At 51.9% G+C, this 19,497-nt stretch overlaps 1 protein-coding gene and 1 long non-coding RNA gene across 2 annotated transcripts; one reads left to right on the top strand and one right to left on the bottom strand.

The window, feature by feature from the left end:
- Positions 1-222: 222 nt before the first annotated feature.
- On the top strand, positions 223-19,089 carry UMOD (uromodulin). Its single transcript, XM_021086524.2, has 11 exons — positions 223-248; positions 2,277-2,469; positions 3,999-4,772; positions 4,856-4,963; positions 6,588-6,796; positions 8,224-8,372; positions 10,642-10,887; positions 13,999-14,161; positions 16,123-16,204; positions 17,565-17,606; positions 18,781-19,089. The coding sequence occupies exons 2-11, from the start codon at positions 2,376-2,378 to the stop codon at positions 18,840-18,842; spliced, it is 1,929 nt and encodes a 642-aa protein (XP_020942183.2). The 5' UTR covers positions 223-248; positions 2,277-2,375; the 3' UTR covers positions 18,843-19,089.
- On the bottom strand, positions 8,917-14,146 carry LOC146404507 (uncharacterized). Its single transcript, XR_014840696.1, has 2 exons — positions 13,936-14,146; positions 8,917-11,036 (listed from the first exon to the last, which is right to left on the bottom strand). It is a non-coding gene; the product is annotated as an uncharacterized LOC146404507 (long non-coding RNA).
- Positions 19,090-19,497: the final 408 nt, after the last annotated feature.

The raw sequence follows: 19,497 nt of genomic DNA on the forward strand, positions 1-19,497 counted from the left end.
CCAATGCCAATCATTTGGGGTCTCTACCTATGAGGGAAAAGGGCAAACCACCACCTCACAGCCCAGAAAAGGAAAACACGATAAACACTATGCCAAAAGGGGAAAATATTCCACCCCCATGAAAACAGTCTCAAGACACAGAACCAGAGAATGACTAAAGAGAGCGTGCCAGCTGGGGGGCAGGTGTGCATAGTATATATAAGAGACACGCCCTTGTGAGCAGATTGATCCTGCCCTTCTGGCTGCAGGTAAGGCCATCCACAGCTCTCACTTTTCCAGCTCCTTCTTCCCATCTGATCTTCTGCTGATGCCCACTATGCTTGAGGGAGGTGGGGAGAGGAAATGAAAGAGACCAGAAACTTGAGTCCGACCTAGATCGAGTCTTTCCTCTGCTGACTCTTGTCTTCATGGGCTTTGGGAAGTCAACCTCCCTCTCTTTGAGCATCTGCTTCCCTAGTAGCCATGACTGCACATTTTTCACTCATTCAGTCAGTATTAGCGATGTGCCGACTACCTACCAGGCACTGGGGATACAGCAGGGAACACGAGCATCGGCTCTGTGCCTGCTTTGCCCGTGTCATCTTCATTCATGCCCGGACAACAATACACAGTCGATCGTTAGCCCGACTGTAGGTGACAACCCATTAGTGGATCATGAGGTCCTTTGTGGATTAGATTCAGAATTTTATTTTAACTGAATACAATAGAATATGTCAGCCAGCCAGGCACAGAGTAATGGTAAAAAGTTGTTTTATGAAACATTTATTTCATGTATGCATGTGTGTGCATATGTGCATACACCTGTGTGTGTGTGTGTGTGTGTGTGTGTGTGTGTGTGTACAAGCAATTGGGTCATGACATAAAATATTTTCCTTATAGGAGATCATGGTTGCAAAGGCTTAGAAAACACTTTTCTGGGACACAGTTTCTTTGATGACAGGGGACGTCTTCCAACAGAACCTGGTGCATCACAGCCACTCAATGACTGCAAACAGTGATCGCCATATCATAGAGAGGAAGCCAAGTCTCCGCAAATTGAAACATGCTGCCCAGGAGCTCCCGAGGCAGCTCTGAGTGTTAAAAACCTGACATAGTGTCCCTGAGGATGCAGTTTGATCCTTGGCCTTGTTCAGTGGGTTAAGGATCTGCCATTGCCACTAGCTGCGGTGTAGGTCACAGATGCCACTCAGATCCAACACTTTGGCACAGATGGCAGCTCTAGCTCTGATTTGACCCCTAGCCCGGGAATGTCCATATGCTGCTGGTGTGGCTGTAAAAAGAAAAAAAAATACACTGCCCAAGGGCACAGGATGGTTTACCAATGGTAGTGACTGGTACAATAGGAATTTGAATCCTGGTTGAGGGCTTCAGGCCCCACACGTTCAACCACTATGCTACCCTATGTTGCTGCTGTAAAATTGGGGTAATAGTGCTACCCGCCTAGTGTTAATTTGCCAGGTGGGTGAAATAAGGAGCGAGCACTCTGGGAACATTGAAATGCATTATGAGGGTTCATTACCTCCCAGGTTGCTTGTTTCAAGCCACTTCTTTACAATATGTGAGTTGCACGAAGTCAGGGACCCTGTCTGTCACCTTGGTGCATAGGTCCCTGTTTGGCACATATTTAACTACTCAGTAAATGTTTCCTGGATGAATAAATGCATCTGGGCAGGTTGACAGTCTCCCAGCAGGGAAGGAGTTGGCTGCCTCCCATAAGGTGGAGCGTCCAGAACAGCTCCCCCAGCCCTGGCCCCATCTTGCCGCTTTCTGTTGCAAATGGGAGATTCAGTTCCAAACACACCGAGGCTGGGGGAGCTGAGGCTGGGATATGGGTGGGAGTTAAGAATGGGCCCACAGGGAGTTCTGTGAGGCTCAGCAGTTAACGAACCCGACTAGGATCCATGAGGATGCAGGTTCGATCCCTGGCCTTGTTCAGTGGGTTAAGGATCTGGCGTTGCCATGAGCTATGGTGTAGGTCACAGATGCAGCTCGGATCCCACATTGCTGTGGCTGTGGTGTAGGTCAGCAGTGTAGCTCCGATTGGACCCCTCACCTGGGAACTTCCATATGCCTCGGGTGTGGCCCTAAAAAGCAAAAAGAAAGGGGAAAAAAAGAGAAAAGAATAGGGCCACAGAGGAGAAAAGCCCATCTCTCCACACTTTTTGAGGTTCATATAAATGACATCCCCGGGACTTGTGCAGTGCACAACCAAGCGCTCCTTCCTCCTGTGAAAGGGAGTTAGATCGTGTGTTTATTCCACTCATCTTTGTTCATAGGACTTCTGGTATCAGGAACGGGGAGGAAACCCCACGAGGCTTGTCCTTGCCTTCGGGGAGGGCTTCCCAGACCAGTTGTAGCTGCGAAGAGCAGAAAGGATGAGGTGGCTTTTCTCTCTGCCCTCGATGTGGATGGTAGTGGCAGTGACTTCTTGGATCATCATGGCTGCAGCCGAGGACACCTCGGAAGCAAGTAAGTGGGTGTTTGTGTGTGTGTGTGTGTGTGTGTGTTGTGTGTAAGGAGCAAGGTCGCCATTTGAAGAGAAGGACTCCAGTCTTCTCCTATGGTGCTTGGGGCTTGCAGAGTCTTTATTCTCAGCTCGTTTCTTATACTTTAATATACACAGGACTCATGCGGGAATTTCACTAAAATGCAGATTCTGATTCAGGAGGGCTGGAGTGGGACCCGAGACTCCGCCTTCTAACAAGCTCCCAGATGGTGCTGATGCTGTGTGATCCTTGGGTCACACATTGAGAGGCGAAAGTCTAGAACTTCGCGAAGGCCCCTGGCACTTAACTGGAAGGTCATGAACATGCCCAACCACACAGGTGACAGGAACACACCCAGGTAGCTCCCCTTTCATGCTTAAGCGACCATGCCCCTGGGTTGCACATTGCTTTCAACTCTTCCTCAGAGAAGGGAGCTGGGCGCCTCCCCCAACTCCCAGCGGGAGTACTTTGGGACAGAGAGTCAGGGACTATTGTGTTGTCAGGGTTGAGAGCACACAGTAGGGGGTCCTGCCCCCTGAGTTTGTGTCCTGGCTCTGCTGCCAATGCAGCAAGTGGCTTAATCTTTCTGAACCTCCCATTTCCTCACCTTTAAAATAAGGGTAAATACAGGTGTTCCCGTTGTGGCTCAGTGGAATCTGACTAGCATCCATGAGGACGCAGGTTCCATCCCTGGCTTCGCTCAGTGGGTTAAGGATCTGGTGTTGCCATGAGCTGTGGTGTAGGTCATGGATGCAGCTCGGATCCTGCATTGCTGTCAGCTCTGGTGTAGGCTGCAGGCACGGCTCGGATCTGGCATTGCTGTGGCTGTGGTGTAGGCAGGTGCTGCAGCTCCGATTTGACCCCTAGCCTCCTGGGAACCTCCATATGCTGCGGGTGCGGCCCTAAAAAGACAAAGAAAAGAAAAAAGGAAAAAGAAACAAAAAGTCATCTCCCAGGGGCCACTGGAGTGACTTCAATGAGATAATGAATGAAAGGGGCCTTATCTTGGTGTCTGGAATATATTAAGTGCCTACTAAATGACAGTTCACTATTGTTACTGCTATTGTTGTCACAGAGGAACCCACAAAGTGCGACTGCCAGGGCCAGGCAGAGAGAGGAGGCAGGAAAGGAGATCTGAGCAAAAGTCATAGGATGAAAAGAAAAAAATGGTGAGCGGGAGGGGGCATAAGATGTACCAAGGTGGGGAAGGGGTGACATTTGGGTGACAGAGTCACTCACCCAAATCCTACCAAAGTGTCAAGAGCTCTGCATTCATTCCTCTGGAGGTGGAAAGTGACTAAATGCAAAGAAGACACAGCTTGAAGGCAAAGCTTAACACAGAAGAATAAGGTGGGTGTTTAGACATCATCAGGGGAGCCTGGTTTGCTTTTTTGAAGGCTGTCGGCTAGGGACCAAGTTTTCAAGAATGGGTCCCCTAAGAAACAGGGGAAGAGTCTGGGTGATGATTAGCCCAGGGGCTTGCACTCTAAGTCTGGGCTCTTCTGTCTGCAGGAAGCTGCTCTGAATGTCACAGCAATGCCACTTGCGTGGAGGACGGGGCTGCCACGACGTGCACCTGCCGCGTGGGCTTCACTGGCGACGGCCTCGAGTGCGTGGACCTGGATGAATGCTCCCTTCCAGGAGCCCACGACTGCTCTGCTAACAGCAGCTGCGTGAACATGCCGGGCTCCTACACGTGCGTCTGCTCTGACGGCTTCCGCCTGAGCCCAGAGCTCGGCTGCATAGACGTGGACGAGTGCGCGGAGCCCGGGCTCAGCCGCTGCCACGCCCTGGCCACCTGCGTCAACGGTGAGGGCAACTACTCATGCGTGTGCCCCGCGGGCTACTGGGGGGACGGGTGGCACTGTGAGTGCTCCCCGGGCTCCTGTGGGCCGGGCCTGGACTGCGTGCCTAGCGGTGACGCGCTCATGTGCGCGGATCCGTGCCAGGCGCACCGCATCCTGGATGAGTATTGGCGCAGCGCCGGGTACGGGGCAGGCTATGACTGCGACTCCGACCTGAGTGGCTGGTACCGATTCGTGGGCCAGGGTGGCGTGCGCCTGGCCGACACCTGCGTGCCGGTCCTGCGCTGCAACACGGCCGCGCCCATGTGGCTCAACGGCACGCACCCATCCAGCGACGAGGGCATCGTGGACCGCACAGCCTGCGCGCACTGGAGCGGCCACTGCTGCCTGTGGAACACGCCCGTCCAGGTGAAGGCCTGTGATGGCTACTACGTCTACAACCTGACTGCGCCCCCCGAGTGCCATCTGGCCTACTGCACAGGTGAGCTGGTATCTCCCTCCCTCCCCAGCCCAGGCCCAAGACTGGCGTGCATCCTTGGTGACTGTCTGTCTGTGACCTTGCAGACCCTAGCTCCGTGGAAGGGACATGTGAGGAGTGCAGTATAGACGAAGATTGCAAGTCGGATAATGGCAAATGGCATTGCCAGTGCAAACAAGACGTCAACATCACTGGTGAGGCCAGTGGAGAGGAGGGGAGGGCTGAGGAGTGTCAGCGACCAGGGGAGGGACCTGATCCTGTTCCTGTGTGTGGCCCTGGGGCTTGTGGGGCTGACCCAGGAAAAGCATAGTATCCAATTTGAGTGAGACGTCGGCCCCGTAATACCCCTTAAACCCAGCAAGGTGCTCCGGGCTCCCAGAGTCTCCCCTTAGCTGACCCAAAAGCTCCCAGAACTTGGGGAACCACCTGACCCCCAGCCTTCTTTCTGAGGCCCCCACACCACAGTGGGCACGCAGGTGGCTGCCACCTGTGGGCCAAAGTCTACCTGAGCCATCTTCCTGCAGCAGGAGAACAGAGGAGTGGCCACCAGACTGATTTCTTGGGCTGGACCCTCCCCTGGACAGCTGAGGACCCCGAGCAGGGCTCCAGCCAGCTCCAAGCCTATTCCCCAAATTCTAGTCATGATTTTCCTCACATCAATTACCAATCTGACAATTTTGCTTTAAGTACTACCTATGCTGAAATTATTATTATTATTATTATTATTATTATTATTATTATTTGCTGCACTCACAGCTTGTGGAAGTGCCTGTGCCAGGGATCAAACCCATGCCATAGCAGCATCCCGAGTGGCTGCAGTGATAATGCCGGGTCCTTAACCCCTGGACCACAAGAGAGCTCCTTTATTAACCTTTTTCCCCAATCGATTGACTCCTTTTAAGTAAACTTGGAACATGACTGCATCTATCTGTGGCAAATAGCGCACTAGATAGGAGGTAAAAGTAAAAATGAATACAAAGAAAGTTACTGAATTTCGGGAGCTGTGTAATACTTTTAATTTTCAAAATCCAGCTGGATGTTGTTAGGTGCCACAGATCCTCAGCCAGAGGTCTGCGCTCTAGGGTTTTAAAAGAAAAATTAGGAGTTCCTGTTGTGGATCAGTAGAAATGAATCTGACTAGCATCCATGAGGACGCAAGTTCAATCCCTGGCCTCGCTAGTGGGGTAAGGATCCTGTGTTGCCGTGACCTGTGGTGTTGATGGCAGATGCGGCTTGAATCCTGTGTTGCTGTGGCTGTGGCGTAGTCCAGCAGCTACAGCTCCCATTCGACCCCTAGCCTGGGAACTTTCGTATGTTGTGGGCGTGGCCCTAAAAGACAAAAAAAAAAAAAAAAAAAAAGAAAGAAAGAAAAAAAGAAAGATTAGCAAATGTACAGCCTTACACACATTAGCAACCATTGAGGGCTACGTCCTTGATGTAAGCAAGAAATTGCAATGAACTCATTAGCTAATTTATTAGCTTGTCGTTCTGTTTTGTCTTCCTGGGATTCAGTGTCCTTTAATGCTGGGGATCTGAAAAAAAGAACGAAAAAACCTAAAGATGATGCTGTTTTTTGTATACAACCTACCCTTCGGGTAACATGGGCTTAAGGCTGGTCCCATGGATCCACCCAGTGACACCGGCCGTCCCATCTTGTGTCTCTGTCACTCTGAGAGGGGAGCCCACAGCGTGACAAGACCCAGGCCACCTGGAGGTCCCCCAACTGGTGGCCAACCCAACTAGCTGGGTCCTGAGGGGTGTGCTCGGCCCTGAACTGTGGTCCGAGGCCTCCACTCCTGCCTCTCCTGACCATTCCAGATTTCTCCCTCCTGGAGCACAGGCTGGAATGTGGGGTCAATGACATCAAGATGTCCCTGAGCAAGTGCCAGCTGAAGAACCTGGGCTTCGAGAAGATCTTCATGTACCTGCGTGACAGCCAGTGCTCAGGCTTCGCCGAGAGGGGCAACCGCGACTGGATATCCGTGGTGACCCCGACCAGGGACGGCCCCTGTGGGACGGTGATGACGGTACGTTCTGGCCAGTGGGGGACAGAGTCAGAGCCCTGCCTGGGTCAAGGCCAGCTCTACCTCTTACTAGTTGTATGAGTTTGGGTGAGTTTGTTTGTTTGTTTGTTTTCCTTTGCTTTTTAGGGCTACACGTGCGGCCTATGGAGGTTCCCAGGCCAGGGGTCCCATCGGAGCTATAGCTGCCGGCCTACACCACAGCCACAGTCACGAGGGATCCGAGCCACGTCTGCGACCTACACCACAGCTCAAGGCAATGCCGGATTCTTCACCCACTAAGCAAGGCCAGGGATCGAACCCGAGTCCTCATGGATACCAGTTACTACTGAGCCACAGTGGGAACTTCCGGGAGAGTTATTTAACTTGACTGTGCCTCAGTTTCCTCAGCTGCAAAATAGTGATAACAGTACCTAGTTTATAGTATGAAGAGGGTTAAATCAATGTGTGTGCAGTGATGAGGACTGTGGCTGGCTCATAGTAAGTGCTCAATAAATGGGAGCTTCCAATGAAGAAGGTGGTTCGAGGTGATAGTTCCCCATTCGACAGAAAGGAAGAGTAGGGCCCAGGCAGGGCAGGGACTACTCTAAGCCAGTGGGTATTAGCACCGGGTTCAGAAGCAGGTGTGTTCGTGTCTGGTGGGCCCAGGATGCAGGGTCGGCATCACCAGGGTTTGGAGAACCAGGACCTCAGCTACAGATGCCTCTTCCAAAAGGACGCAGAGGTAAACGTTTGTGTGAGCAGGCCCTGCTTCCTCCCATCTGCCTCGTTCCCCAAAAGCAAAAGAAAGAAGCCAAAAGAGGAATTACCGTTGTGGCTCAGCGGGTCAAGGGCCCAACCTAGTGTTCATGAGGTTGCAGGTTCATTCCCTGGCCTTGCTTAGCGGGTTAAGGATCCCACTGAGTTAAGTGGGTTAAGGCGTTGCTGCAAGCTGTGGCCTAGGTCGCAGATGCGGCTTGGATCCCTTGGTGCCATGGCTGTGAATGTAGGCTCCAGCCGCAGCTCTGGTTTGACCCCTAGCCTGGGAACTTCCAGAGACTGCAGGTGGGGCCTGAAATTCCACCATTAACGATGGCTCTGTCCATGGCTTCCAGTCGTTTCAGTGTTTGCAGTGTTTGCAAGAGGAAAACTGAGGGCATGAGGAGAGTCCAGGCTTGCTAGGCCCCCTGGACCATGGGCCCCCTGAGCCAGTTACTCAGCGCCTATGAATTTTCAACTCCTCATCAAGAGACAGGGGTCACTGAAGGTCTCATGCAAGAATGCAAGAGGAGCATTTGGCTGGGGGTGCGGTGCCTGGCATAGGACTCATGCTCATGGAAACAGGGAGAGCAGCTCACAGGGCGCTAGGGAAAACGCCTGTGGCTTTGAATCCTACTCAGATTCTATGCCCCTTTCTCCATCCTCCCCCCCCCCACCTCCCCACCCCAACACAGAGGAATGAAACCCATGCCACCTACAGCAACACTCTCTACCTGGCAGATGAGATCATCATCCGGGACCTCAACATCAAAATCAACTTTGCCTGCTCCTATCCCCTGGACATGAAAGTCAGCCTGAAGACCTCCCTGCAGCCCATGGTCAGGTGCGACCAGAGGGGGTCCCCATCGTCCCCAGCCAGCCCCGCCCCACCCCCCCTTAGCCACCTGGCCCTCAGCTCCCCTGTCAAGTGCCACCCATAAGAAGCTGGGCAGAGGGGGTGGCTGGGAGGCGAAATCTGGAGCTCACATTCAAATCCCAGCTCCATCACACAGATGGCTTTGGGAAAAGATAGCCTCACCCTGGGTGTCAGTCTTCTCATATGTGAAATAGGTTTAGCAGTAGTCTACTACTGCCTTTCTTAGAAGCATGAAAGTGCTCTGGAGACGTGAAACCAATGTGAGGGTCTCTGCCTTAGGGGTGGGGCAGGTGGTTGGACCAGAGGGAGGAAGGGAGAGGGTCTCGGTTCAGACCTGCTAGGGGATAAAGCAAATCATATCCCATCTTGGGACCTCAGTTTCTTTTTCTCTCTGTAAATAGAGGGAGGTTGAATAAAGGGGGCTTTACAAATGATGCTTCTTGGAGTTTAAGGGTCTTTAAGGAGGGGATTTGGGCGTGTCAAGCAGAGAACTTCCACCCACCATTGAGTGCCAGAAAAAGTTTTATTAAAAAATAAATACATAAAAGGATCCTGTTGCTAAATAAACTGGAAAAATCTCTGCATGAATCACAGGCTAGTGATGCTGACACTGGAAAAAATAACACTTGTACTAATAACAGGCATTTATCGAAAGCTGACCATTTGTCAGACCTTGTGCTAAGTGTCTTACGTGGAACTTATTAAAATCTCAGCGTGCCTAGGAGGCATAAGTAGTAGTATTATGCCCATTATACAGATGAGGAAATTCAAGCTCAGAGAAGGTTTAGTGACTTGTCCAAAGTCGTAGGGGCTCGTAAGTGACAGATCTGGGATTCGAACCCAGGCCATCAGGCATAGAGCCCCTTCTCTACTATGATGTTCCTTTCCTCTGAAGCTCGCCCATGATCGCACGTTCTCCGGGCCGATCAGACTTGGGGAAGGGCGCTGGGCACGGATGAGGGTTCGTGGCTCACTGGGAGGAAAGTGGTTTCTTATTGTCTGCCTTCGTCTGGAGCATCACGAGGCCCAGCTGGGCCCTGCAGCAATGTGGCCACATCCCAGGCCTGGCAGGTTCCAGGGAGCAACACCTCTATGTGCAAAGCTTTCTATCTCATCCCAGCCTAACTCTGAGTCTAAACCAATAACTCGGTTCTCACCTCTAAAGTGGACTTCTGGAGTTCCCGTGGTGGCTCAGGGGTAATGAACCTGACTAGTATCCGTGAGGATGCAGGTTTGATCCCTGGCTTCACTCAGTGGGTTAAGGATCCAGCGTTGCCATGAGCTGTGGTGTAGGTCACAGATGCAGCTTAGATCCCCCATTGCTGTGGTTGTGGCGTAGGCCAGCAGCTGCAGCTCCAATGTGACCTGTAGCCTGGGCACTTCCATATGATGCATGTGCAGCCCTAAAAAAGACAAATAAATGAATAAATAAGCAAATAAAGTGGACTTCCACTTTACTGAGTGTTTCTCATGCACCCCGATTCCTGGGGCATCCGTCTTTTGAGGTCCTTTGCAGGACCATCCCGTGGAGACGGTCAGTGTGGTGGTTTTTAAAGGTGACTTAAATTAACCCATTAAAAAACCTCTACTCTTCTGCTGTAGTCGGAGCCAGAGCTCTGACCTAGACCTGTAGGATGCATAACCCATCTTTTTAAACTGTTCTAGATTGAGGTCAAAAAAGGAATCTAGGTGATTCCCTGAGAATGTGTTTGCTACATTGAACATTTTTTCAATTTTATTTTTGATTTTTGGGGGTTGACTTGCTGCACATCGAGTCCCTGGGTCAGGGATCAGATCCGAGCCACATTCATGAGCTAAGCCGCTGCTGCAGCAATGCTGGATCCTTAACCCACGGTGCATCACACTGTTCCAGAGACACCGCCCACCCCACTGGGCCACAGCGGGAACTCCAGTTTGCCGCACTTCTTGAATGCGAGGGCTGGACATGTTATAAAAATACGGTCTTAGCATCATCTGGGGAGCTTGTCAGAAATACAGAACTGTGAACCCCACCTCAAACCTACAGAACCAGAACCTGCAATTCAGCAAGATCCCCTGTGAGCTCTGTGTGCTCATTGCAGTTTGCAAAGCAGTGGTTGGTGGGTCCCAGTCCTGTTGCTGGAAGAAAAATGCAAAAAACTGCCCGGGGATTGCCCAGGAATGCAGACCAGAAAGGGTGGCCCGTCCATGGCTGTTGTCAGTGCTGGTTCTCTCACCAGCCCCTCTCGCCCTGCAGTGCCCTAAACATCAGCGTGGGGGGGACCGGGATGTTCACGGTGCGGATGGCGCTATTCCAGAGCCCCACCTACACGCAGCCCTACCAGGGCTCCTCCGTGACCCTGTCCACCGAGGCCTTTCTCTTCGTGGGGACCATGCTGGATGGGGGCGACTTGTCCCGGTTTGTGCTGCTGATGACCAACTGCTATGCCACGCCCAGCAGCAGTGCCACAGACCCCCTGAAGTACTTCATCATCCAGGACAGGTAAGCCCCGTGGATGGTACTGGGGGTCAGAGGGTCTTTGGACTTGGAGGGGTGCAGAGTACGTCTGTCTGTTCATTCACCTCTGGCTGAAATTTAGCATCACCATTCATTATCATAGAGGCATCAAACCGTAGAAGTATTAGCAGGACCTGTGAAAACACATACACATCAGTACGTTTTAGTTATCACAGTATTAGGATTTCCAGGGAGTTCCTGTCCTGGCTCAGTGCTTAATCCGACTAGTACTCATGAGGACGCAGGTTTGATCCCTGGCCTTGCTCAGTGGGTGAAGGATCGGGCCTTGCCGTGAGCTGTGGTGTAGGTCACAGATGAGGCTCGGATCCTTTGGTGCTGTGGCTGTGGTGTAGGCCAGCAGCCACAGCTCCGATTGGACCCCTAGCCTGGGAACCTCCGTATGCTGCGGGTGTGGCCCTAAAAAGCAAAAAAAAAAAAAAAAAAAATTTCCACAAGATCTTATTATTTAATGAATTATCAATTACATGTACTTGTAGGAGTTCCCGCTGTGGCACAGTGGCTTAGAACTTGACTATAGCAGCTTGGGTAACTGTGGAGGCACAGGTTCGATTCCCGGCCCGGCGCAGGGGGTTAGAGTATCCAGTGTTGCCACAGCTGTCGTGTAGGTCACAGCTGCAGCTCCGATTCAGCCCCTGGCCAAGGAACTTCTGTATGCCGTGGGTATAGTTGTGAAAAAACAATACAAAACATATACTTGTAAATATAAGTGTTTATATCATAGATACACAAACATATAATACCTATATCGAATGTTTGACTATTTCGAGGACTGTGTTGCATTTAATTGGTTTTCTTTTATAATCTAATGCAATTTATTTTATGCATTTGAAACATTATTTTTGAGGCGGGCTGCATGGGCTTCACCAGGTGGCAGAGGGGGTCCAGAACTCAGAAGAGGATGCAAAACCCAGGGCCCAGGACGGAGCAGGTTGGCCCTGCATTGGGAGGAGCAGGGTGGCGGCCCAGTTAGCCAAGGGCCGGTAGAAAGACAGGGTACGCAGATGGGCTGCTCCTGACTCAGGCTCATTGGAGAACCAGGATCCGCACTGTCAGAAAGCTGTTCACATTTTCATTCATACATGGAACAGGTATTTTTGGAAGCTGCCTAGGTACCAGGCAGTGTGGATAAGGCCATGAAGAGAAGAGACAAAAGTCTCTGCCCTCCTGAAGCTCCTTTTCTGAGCCGGGAGGCCAATAATTCCACAAAAGTGAAATCGATCGCATATTAATGATGAAGGGGCTCTAGGAAAACACTGAGGCAGGGAGAGGAGAGGGACCTTTGTGGCTCTAATGGTGCAATTGGAGAAAGCACCCCTGTGGGACACGGACCTCCCCCTGTTTCCATTCTCGTAAAATCTGCCTAGTTACAGCCCGGAGAAAATCGCCATTGGACACTCACACCTGTCATTCACACACCTCTGCTTTGCTAACTTCCTTCCGCAACAACACCAACACCACCACCACGGAGAGGGAGAGCCGAAGTCTGTGTGGGGCCTTTTACCGTCCACAGTGTCTGAGTAAAATTTAATAGCACCATTTCACTTTGTATTTATTCGTGTGGTCCTGTTTTCTAAGAGGGACGCTCATACTGGTTTGCTATTTGTGGTCATGATGGTCTAAAAACATAGATGCCTTTTAGGAAAAACAGGTGTAGATTTAAAGACAACCAGTAAGGAAAGAGCAGTATGGATATTGAGAAACAGGACAACATTCAGGCAGGTGGTTTCTAGATAAAACCAAGAAGAAGTGGTTGGGGACCTCAGGGAGACTGGGGTTCACAGCCTGGTTTTGCTGTTCTTAGTTGGAGACACACGTCAGCTCCTCTTTCTGGATATTCATGTTCTTATAGGAGCAGGATTTTCTTTTTTTAAGCTTTATTGTCTGAGTATAAAGGTTGAGCATGTACGGCTTGGAAAGTTTTGAAAAAGAAGCATGGGGAGTTTCCTGGTTGCTTAGTGGGTTAAGGGTCCAGCATTGTCACTACTGTGGCTCGGGTCCCTACTGTGGCATGGGTTCAATCCCTGGCCCAGGAACTCCCACATACCACAGATGTGGCAAAAAAAAAAAAAAAAAAAAAAGGATCAGCAGCATAAAGAAGTGCTGGCTGTAGCCCTATGTTCTGTCGCAGCGTGGGTTGGGGGCTGCCAGTGTGTGACAGGGCATGTGACAGGGCATGTGACAAGGAGACAGGCTAGAAGCGACAATTGGGTGCCCTGCTTGGGTTGAGGATGTGAAGCTCCCAAGGGCAGTGCTGGATGCCACACTCTCTGCCTTTCGTGCTGGGGTGGGGGGTTCCCTTGACCTCAGGGCTTTTCTTTGGCCCTTTTGGAGTCAGCTGTGAATTATGGGGGAGACAGAGCAGTGCAAACACCCACCCCCGACCAAGAAGTTCCCTTCTCGGTTCTTTTGTGCCATCAGCCTTCAGCCCTTTGTCTAAATCCATTCTAAGCAGAGAGCGTGAAATAGCAGAGAGGGCCCCCGATGTGCCTGCCTGGAGCGCCCCTGTATCCTCATCCAGCTCAGCACCCACGTGGGTCTCTGAACGTGCAGCTCCGAGTTTCTCTCCTTGTGTTCGGGAGCATCGTATGTGCCCGCAGATGTGCCCACAAGCTCCAGTTTGGCCAGTGGCCCTCAGGGCTCAGACAGCTGCATCCTTAGAATTAACACCTTAACCCCAGGCACTGGTAGGCAACCCATAAACAGTAGGGAATGCTTCCTGAAGGCCATTCCCGGGGAAATCGAGAAGTGCTACCTTGAAGATCGTTTCAGCCCTGTCCTGCTGGCATTTTTACCTCATTGTCCTACATCGGTGGCAGCTACTCTACGTCCCATGCTTGTACCAAGCACTTTGAAAATGTAACGCATGTCATCTGCACAACCTTACAGCCCGTATCTTAGGATGTGGACGCCAATTCTTACTCCTGGGACATAGATAGGGAAACCGAGGCACAGAGAGGGGAAGTACATTGCCCACGGTCACACAGCTCGTAGGTGGTGGGGTGAAATTCGAACCTGCAAAGTCTGGCCCCAGCGCGTCCGCTTCACCAACCACGTTGTATGACGTAACCTTCCCAGATGTCCACGCTCCCAGGACCCAACCATCCAGGTGGAGGAGAATGGAGAGTCCCCTCAGGGCCGGTTTTCCGTCCAGATGTTCCGTTTTGCTGGCAACTACGACCTGGTCTACCTGCACTGTGAAGTCTATCTCTGTGACAGCGTGAATGAGAAATGCAAGCCTGTGAGTTTCCTCCCGCCCCTACTCGACCAGCTTGTCCCTCCCCCACCACCCCGCTCTTCCCCCCCCCCCCCCCCCCCCCCCCCCCCCCCGCCACCTTCAAAGATATTTGGCCACAAGTTTGCAAGAAAACAAAAGTTTCTGTTCCCTTTCTTTTGTTTCTCTTTTAGTCCCACATTGGAGCTGGAGGATGAGGCTGGCCTGGCCCCGCAGGGGACCGAGGCTCTGAGGAGGTCACGTGGGGGCAGGGCAGGCAGCAGGCTGGCTTATCTGCAGGGCTTGTGTGTTCTGATAGCAGAAACTGTCAATTTCAAGCACTGCCTGTGATTTATATGTGTTAACTTTTTGATAAATCCCAGCAGCTCCTTAAGGGAGGCACTGGAACTGCCCCCTTTTCTACAGGGGGAGAGAGGCTCAGAGATCGTCAGTGATTTTCCCAAGATTTAACAAGTAGTGGAGCTGGGCCATGAACCCAGGGGTACAGATCTCCTAGCCACCCCGATTTCTGCCACCCTCGGGTCCCAGCCTGAGGGACTCGCTCCTGTGAAAGGCACAGCCCACTCCCGGTAGCAGGACTGTGTTCAGTCTCTCTCATGGGGAGATTTCTTAGACACGCTCTCTGCAGACCTGAAACTGAAACACCGGTAACTCGAACCGAGCCTAAGCCCAGATTGGGACTTGAACCCATGACTTTTTTTTTTTTTTTTTTTTTTTTTGGCTTTTTAGGGCCACACTTGCAGCATATGGAAGTTCCCAGGCTAGGGGTTGAACTGGAGCTATAGCTACTGGCTTACGCCACAGCTAAAGCAACTCGGAATCCCAGCTGTGTCCGAGACCTACACTGCAGCTCACAGCCACACCAGATCCTTAACCCACTGAGCGACGCCAGGGATCAAACCCGCATCCTCATGGATACTAGTCAGATTCGGTTCTACTGTGCCATAACAGGAACTCCGAACCCATGGTTTTTTAAATTAGAATCCCTCACCTGGTGTCTGGCCTCATCGAGGCTCAGGTTCTTTGTGTCTCAGCACAGAAGGGATTCATCCAGAGACAAAGTGATGGGCAAGAAATACATTTATTGGAGTTCCCGTCGTGGCTCAGTGGGTAACTAATCTGACGAAGAACCATGAGGTTTCGGGTTCCATCCCTGGCCTTGCTGAGTGGGTTAAGGATCCTGCGTTGCTGTGAGCTGTGGTGTAGGTCACAGACTCGGCTTGGATCCCTCATTGCTGTGGCTCTGGCATAGGCCGGTGGCTACAGCTCCAATTCGACCCCTGGCCTGCGAATCTCCATACGCCGTGGGTGCAGCCCTGAAAAGGCAAAAAGACCAAAAAGAAAAAAAAAAAAAAAAGAAAGAAATAGATTTATTAAGATAGGACCCTTGTAAGGGATACAAGCGGGCAGGCAAGGAAGCTCTGCCCCCAGACGAGGTGGGCTACAGGTTTCTCATCCAGGGAAAGTGGGGGCAGGACAAAGACCCTCTTCTTCCTCCATCTTCAAGGAGACCTCAGGCTTCCATCATGAGCTCCCCTTTCATATGTGATAAGAGAGTATCTGACCCTATGAAGTCAAATCGGGACTGTTCTGCTGCTTATTCACATCTGCCAAAGGGTGTAACCTAGGCTACACTATGTTGCATCATCCCAGGTTTCCATATAACAAGGGTCTCCTACTTTGGAAGGTCCCCTTGTCCTTAAACTTCTGCCCTGGGTCCTAAGGCTCCTTGTCTTGCTGCCCTGGAACAGAGGGCTCATTTTATCTTTCACTGATGCCCTGAGGCCTATCTCATGGTCATAGGTTTTACAGTTCGGCCAGCCTGCTTCCCCACTTGGAGAGTTTTCTTGCGTGATCATTCTCTGACACTGGTCTCGCAACGTTCCCACGTTTCCCTCTCTGTCTGTGGTCCCCTCCTGGGACGTCTACTACCTCCTGGTGTAACTCTCCTACTCCTTCCCCATCAGACCTGCTCCGGGACCAGATTCCGCAGTGGGGGCGCCCTAGACCAAAGCCGTGTCCTGAACTTGGGTCCCATCACACGGAAAGGTAAGAGGGCTCCTCTCTCCCCCATGCTCCTGGCCAGGCAGGTTCTCTAGAGAGGAGGAGGGGTGACAGGACCTGGCCCTCGGGATGTCAGGGGGGTGCGGGAGGCCTGGAGCAAGTCGGGTCTGCGCGGCCAAGGAGATGCCAGGATGCCCGCCTCTTGCCAGCTCTCATTCACTCGTTCAGTGCACACCTGCATGCTCAGGCCTGCCGGGTGCCAGGCCTGTGCCAGCGGTGAGGGGCTCCTGATGAGCAACAAGAGGTACAAGCCTGGCCTGGGCCGCTTATGGGCCAGGAATCATTCCAACAACGATGTCATCTCTGCAGCTGTGATAAGCGCAATCACAAAAATGTCTAAGGGAGTGCCCATTGTGGCTCAGCGGGTGATGAACCTGACTAGTACCCATGAGGATGCGGGGTCGATCCCTGGCCGCGCTCAGTGGGTTAAGGAGCTGGCATGACTGTGGCTGTGGTGTAGGCCGACAGCTGCAGCTTTGATTCAGCGCCTAGCCTGGAAACTTCCATGTGCCGCAGGTACGGCCCTAAAAAGCAAACAATAAATTAAATTAAATTAAATTAAAATGTCTGAGGAACTTTGAGGTCTTAGAGCAGGGGCACCAGACCCAACCTGGAGGATTGGGGCAGAATGGAGCTGAGATCTGGAAACTGAAATGGAATTCGCTAAGAGGGATCAGAGAAGCAGGGAAGAGGGAGGAATCCTAGTCAGAGGGTAGAGCATGGGCAAAGGGCCTGTGGTAGGAGGGAGCCCAGCCTGCTTGAGGAACCGTGTGAAGGCCAGGCAGGCTGCAAGGAGGAGGTGGGTGTGGGTAAGCTGATGTGGAGGATGGGGGGGGACAGACCATGTGAAGCCTTGGGGTTCTTCTTTTTCTTTTCTTTTCTTTCTTTCTTTCTTTTTTTTAAGGGCTGCACCCGCAGCATGTGGAGGTTCCCAGGCTAGGGGTCGAAACGGAGCTATAGCCGCCAGCCTACATCACAGCCACAGCAATCCCAGATCTGAGCCATGTCTGTGACCTACACCACAGCTCACGGCAATGCCGGATCCTTAACCCACTGATGGAGGCCAGGGATCGAACCTGCATCCTTATGGATAATAGTCAGATTCGTTTCTGCTGAGCCACGATAGGAAAGCCCTTTTTCTTCTCTGTAACTGAAATAGCATTGACAGGTATAATTGCTAAGGTTTGGGGCCTTTCTCTTGAAAGTAGCTGGCAGCCCCTAAAGGGTTCAGAGCGGGAGCGACATAATCAGATCGGGGGTTCAAAAGCTGACTGTCGGGGAGAGCAGAGGGAAGGGGCTTCTCCCAGGCTTCCCTGGGTACCCATCCTTCCGTTTCCTCCCCCAGGGGGCCAGGCTGCAGTCTCGAGGGCCGCTTCCAGCAGCTTGGGTAAGTTCAGGTCCTGCTCAGGGACCCGCAGCACAACCTTTATCTGGGACTTTTATCTGTGGGCCTGGGTGTGCTGGAGGGCCTGGCCTGCTGGGCCTGAGCTCTGCAGAGATGATTGCATTTGTGGAAAGTCTTGAATCTGGGGCTGCATGTGTGCTGTCCGACCACAGTGTACACGTACACATGGACGCAGGCACCTGCAGACAGATGCACAAGAATGTACATCACCCAGACGTGTCTGTACACATACACACACACACACACACACACGAAGCCACACGCATCCATTCACATTTGCACACCAAGATGCATGCACATCTGCATATACAGACACACACGCGCTGGGTACACACCTGTACACAATGGACCAGCGTGCACTTTAGATCTGCACCTTGGGCACTTCCTGAAGCTTCATGGATTGTCTCGAACACCTTTTTCAGGATTCATTCAACAGGTGACAAATGTACGTTGAGAGCTGCTATGTGCCAAGCACAATGCTTAGTGCCAGGAAGAACACAGCAGACAAACAAAAACCCCTGTTTTTCTGTTTCCCTGACCACAAAGGTCAGGGACCAGCGGCATTTTCATGGCCCTTGATTTTTATGGCCACTGGATTGTCTGCCCATCTGGATGAAAGGTGAATCCATGTAACTGTTGCGCTGCTTGGCTCCTGGCACCTAGATCCAGGGGCATCGTTTGGTCAGCCTAGTGTTTGACCTGAGCTGGTTCATCCAGCATCGCTGAGCTCAGGGTTGGGGAGTCAAGGTGTCCTCAAGAGGCTTGCCCTTTGTGAATCTCCCCACAAGGTCACCAAGGCCGAGTCTATCGGTCACTGCACAAGAGTGTCCTTTTGAGGTGGTGGTGGGGGCTGGAGGTAGGGGCGGGAGCGGAGGTGGGAGCAGACCCTGTGCCCCAGTGCCTGAGGAGAGGCTGCCTTTTTCAGACTGGCCCACGGGGAGGGCACCTCTTTCTCTTTTCCACCCAAGATGGGCAGGTTTTTCTAGTGGGTTTTCAGGGCAGATAAAGAGCAAGCTTCCTTTCTCTAACTGGTCAACTGATCAGTGCAGAGAATGTGTCCTTTCCTAACTGGTCCATCCAGAGAAGGGATCTTAAGCGAGTTTTGCCCAGAGGCACCTCAGTGCTCACAGCAGCCCTGTCATTACTTTCCTTTCAGGACTCCTGAAGGTCTGGCTGCCTCTGCTTCTGTCGGCCACCTTGACCCTGATGTCGCAGTGATCGGCAGCCCGAAATGCTGTGCTCTCTGGCTCCCGGCTCACTTCCCACTGACTATCGAGGTGATGCCGTCTAGCCACAGGAAGGGGAGTGCACGTTTCAGTCGCTCTGCTCCTATTTTCTCCCCTTTAATCCTCATTGTATATATAAAAAAAATCCTGTGCCTTTAAATGCTGCCGTCTCTCAAAATGGAACTTGGATGGGTCTGCACATGAAGCCCCTATCTCATTAAAGCGTGTTGCAAAAATAATGATTTTATTTATTTATTTAGTCTTTTTGCCTTTTCTAGGGCCGCTTCCACGGCATATGGAGGTTCCCGGGCTAGGGGTCCAATTGGAGCTGTAGCCGCCGGCCTACGCCACAGCCACAGCAACTCGGGATCTGAGCCGCGTCTGCAACCTACACCACAGCTCACGGCAATGCTAGTGGATCCTTAACCCACTGAGCAAGGCCAGGGATCGAACCCGCAACCTCATGGTTCCTAGTTGGATTCATTAACCACTGAGCCACAATGGTAACTCCAAAAACAATAATTTTAAAAAGCTCTTTCTGGGAGTCTTTCGTTCACTCAACAGGTATTTATTGGGCACCTGCTCTAGGCAGGCACTGTCCTTGGTGCTCAGGGTCCGATGGGGAGAAAAGCTAGACTCTGTCCTTG

This window comes from Sus scrofa, chromosome 3, assembly GCF_054392235.1.
Source record: "Sus scrofa isolate SSC_HxYL_T2T_F1_AM1 chromosome 3, Sscrofa_HxYL_maternal_Yorkshire_Landrace_v2.0, whole genome shotgun sequence".
Lineage (NCBI taxonomy): Eukaryota > Metazoa > Chordata > Mammalia > Artiodactyla > Suidae > Sus > Sus scrofa.

Excerpts from the sequence above, each read along its gene's own strand:
- UMOD (XM_021086524.2), top strand. The coding sequence starts at position 2,376 with ATGAGGTGGCTTTTCTCTCTGCCCTCGATGTGGATGGTAGTGGCAGTG. Across the intron at positions 8,373-10,641 it reads TCCCTGCAGCCCATGGTCAG|TGCCCTAAACATCAGCGTGG; the intron begins GTGCGACCAGAG and ends CTCGCCCTGCAG. Across the intron at positions 10,888-13,998 it reads TACTTCATCATCCAGGACAG|ATGTCCACGCTCCCAGGACC; the intron begins GTAAGCCCCGTG and ends TAACCTTCCCAG.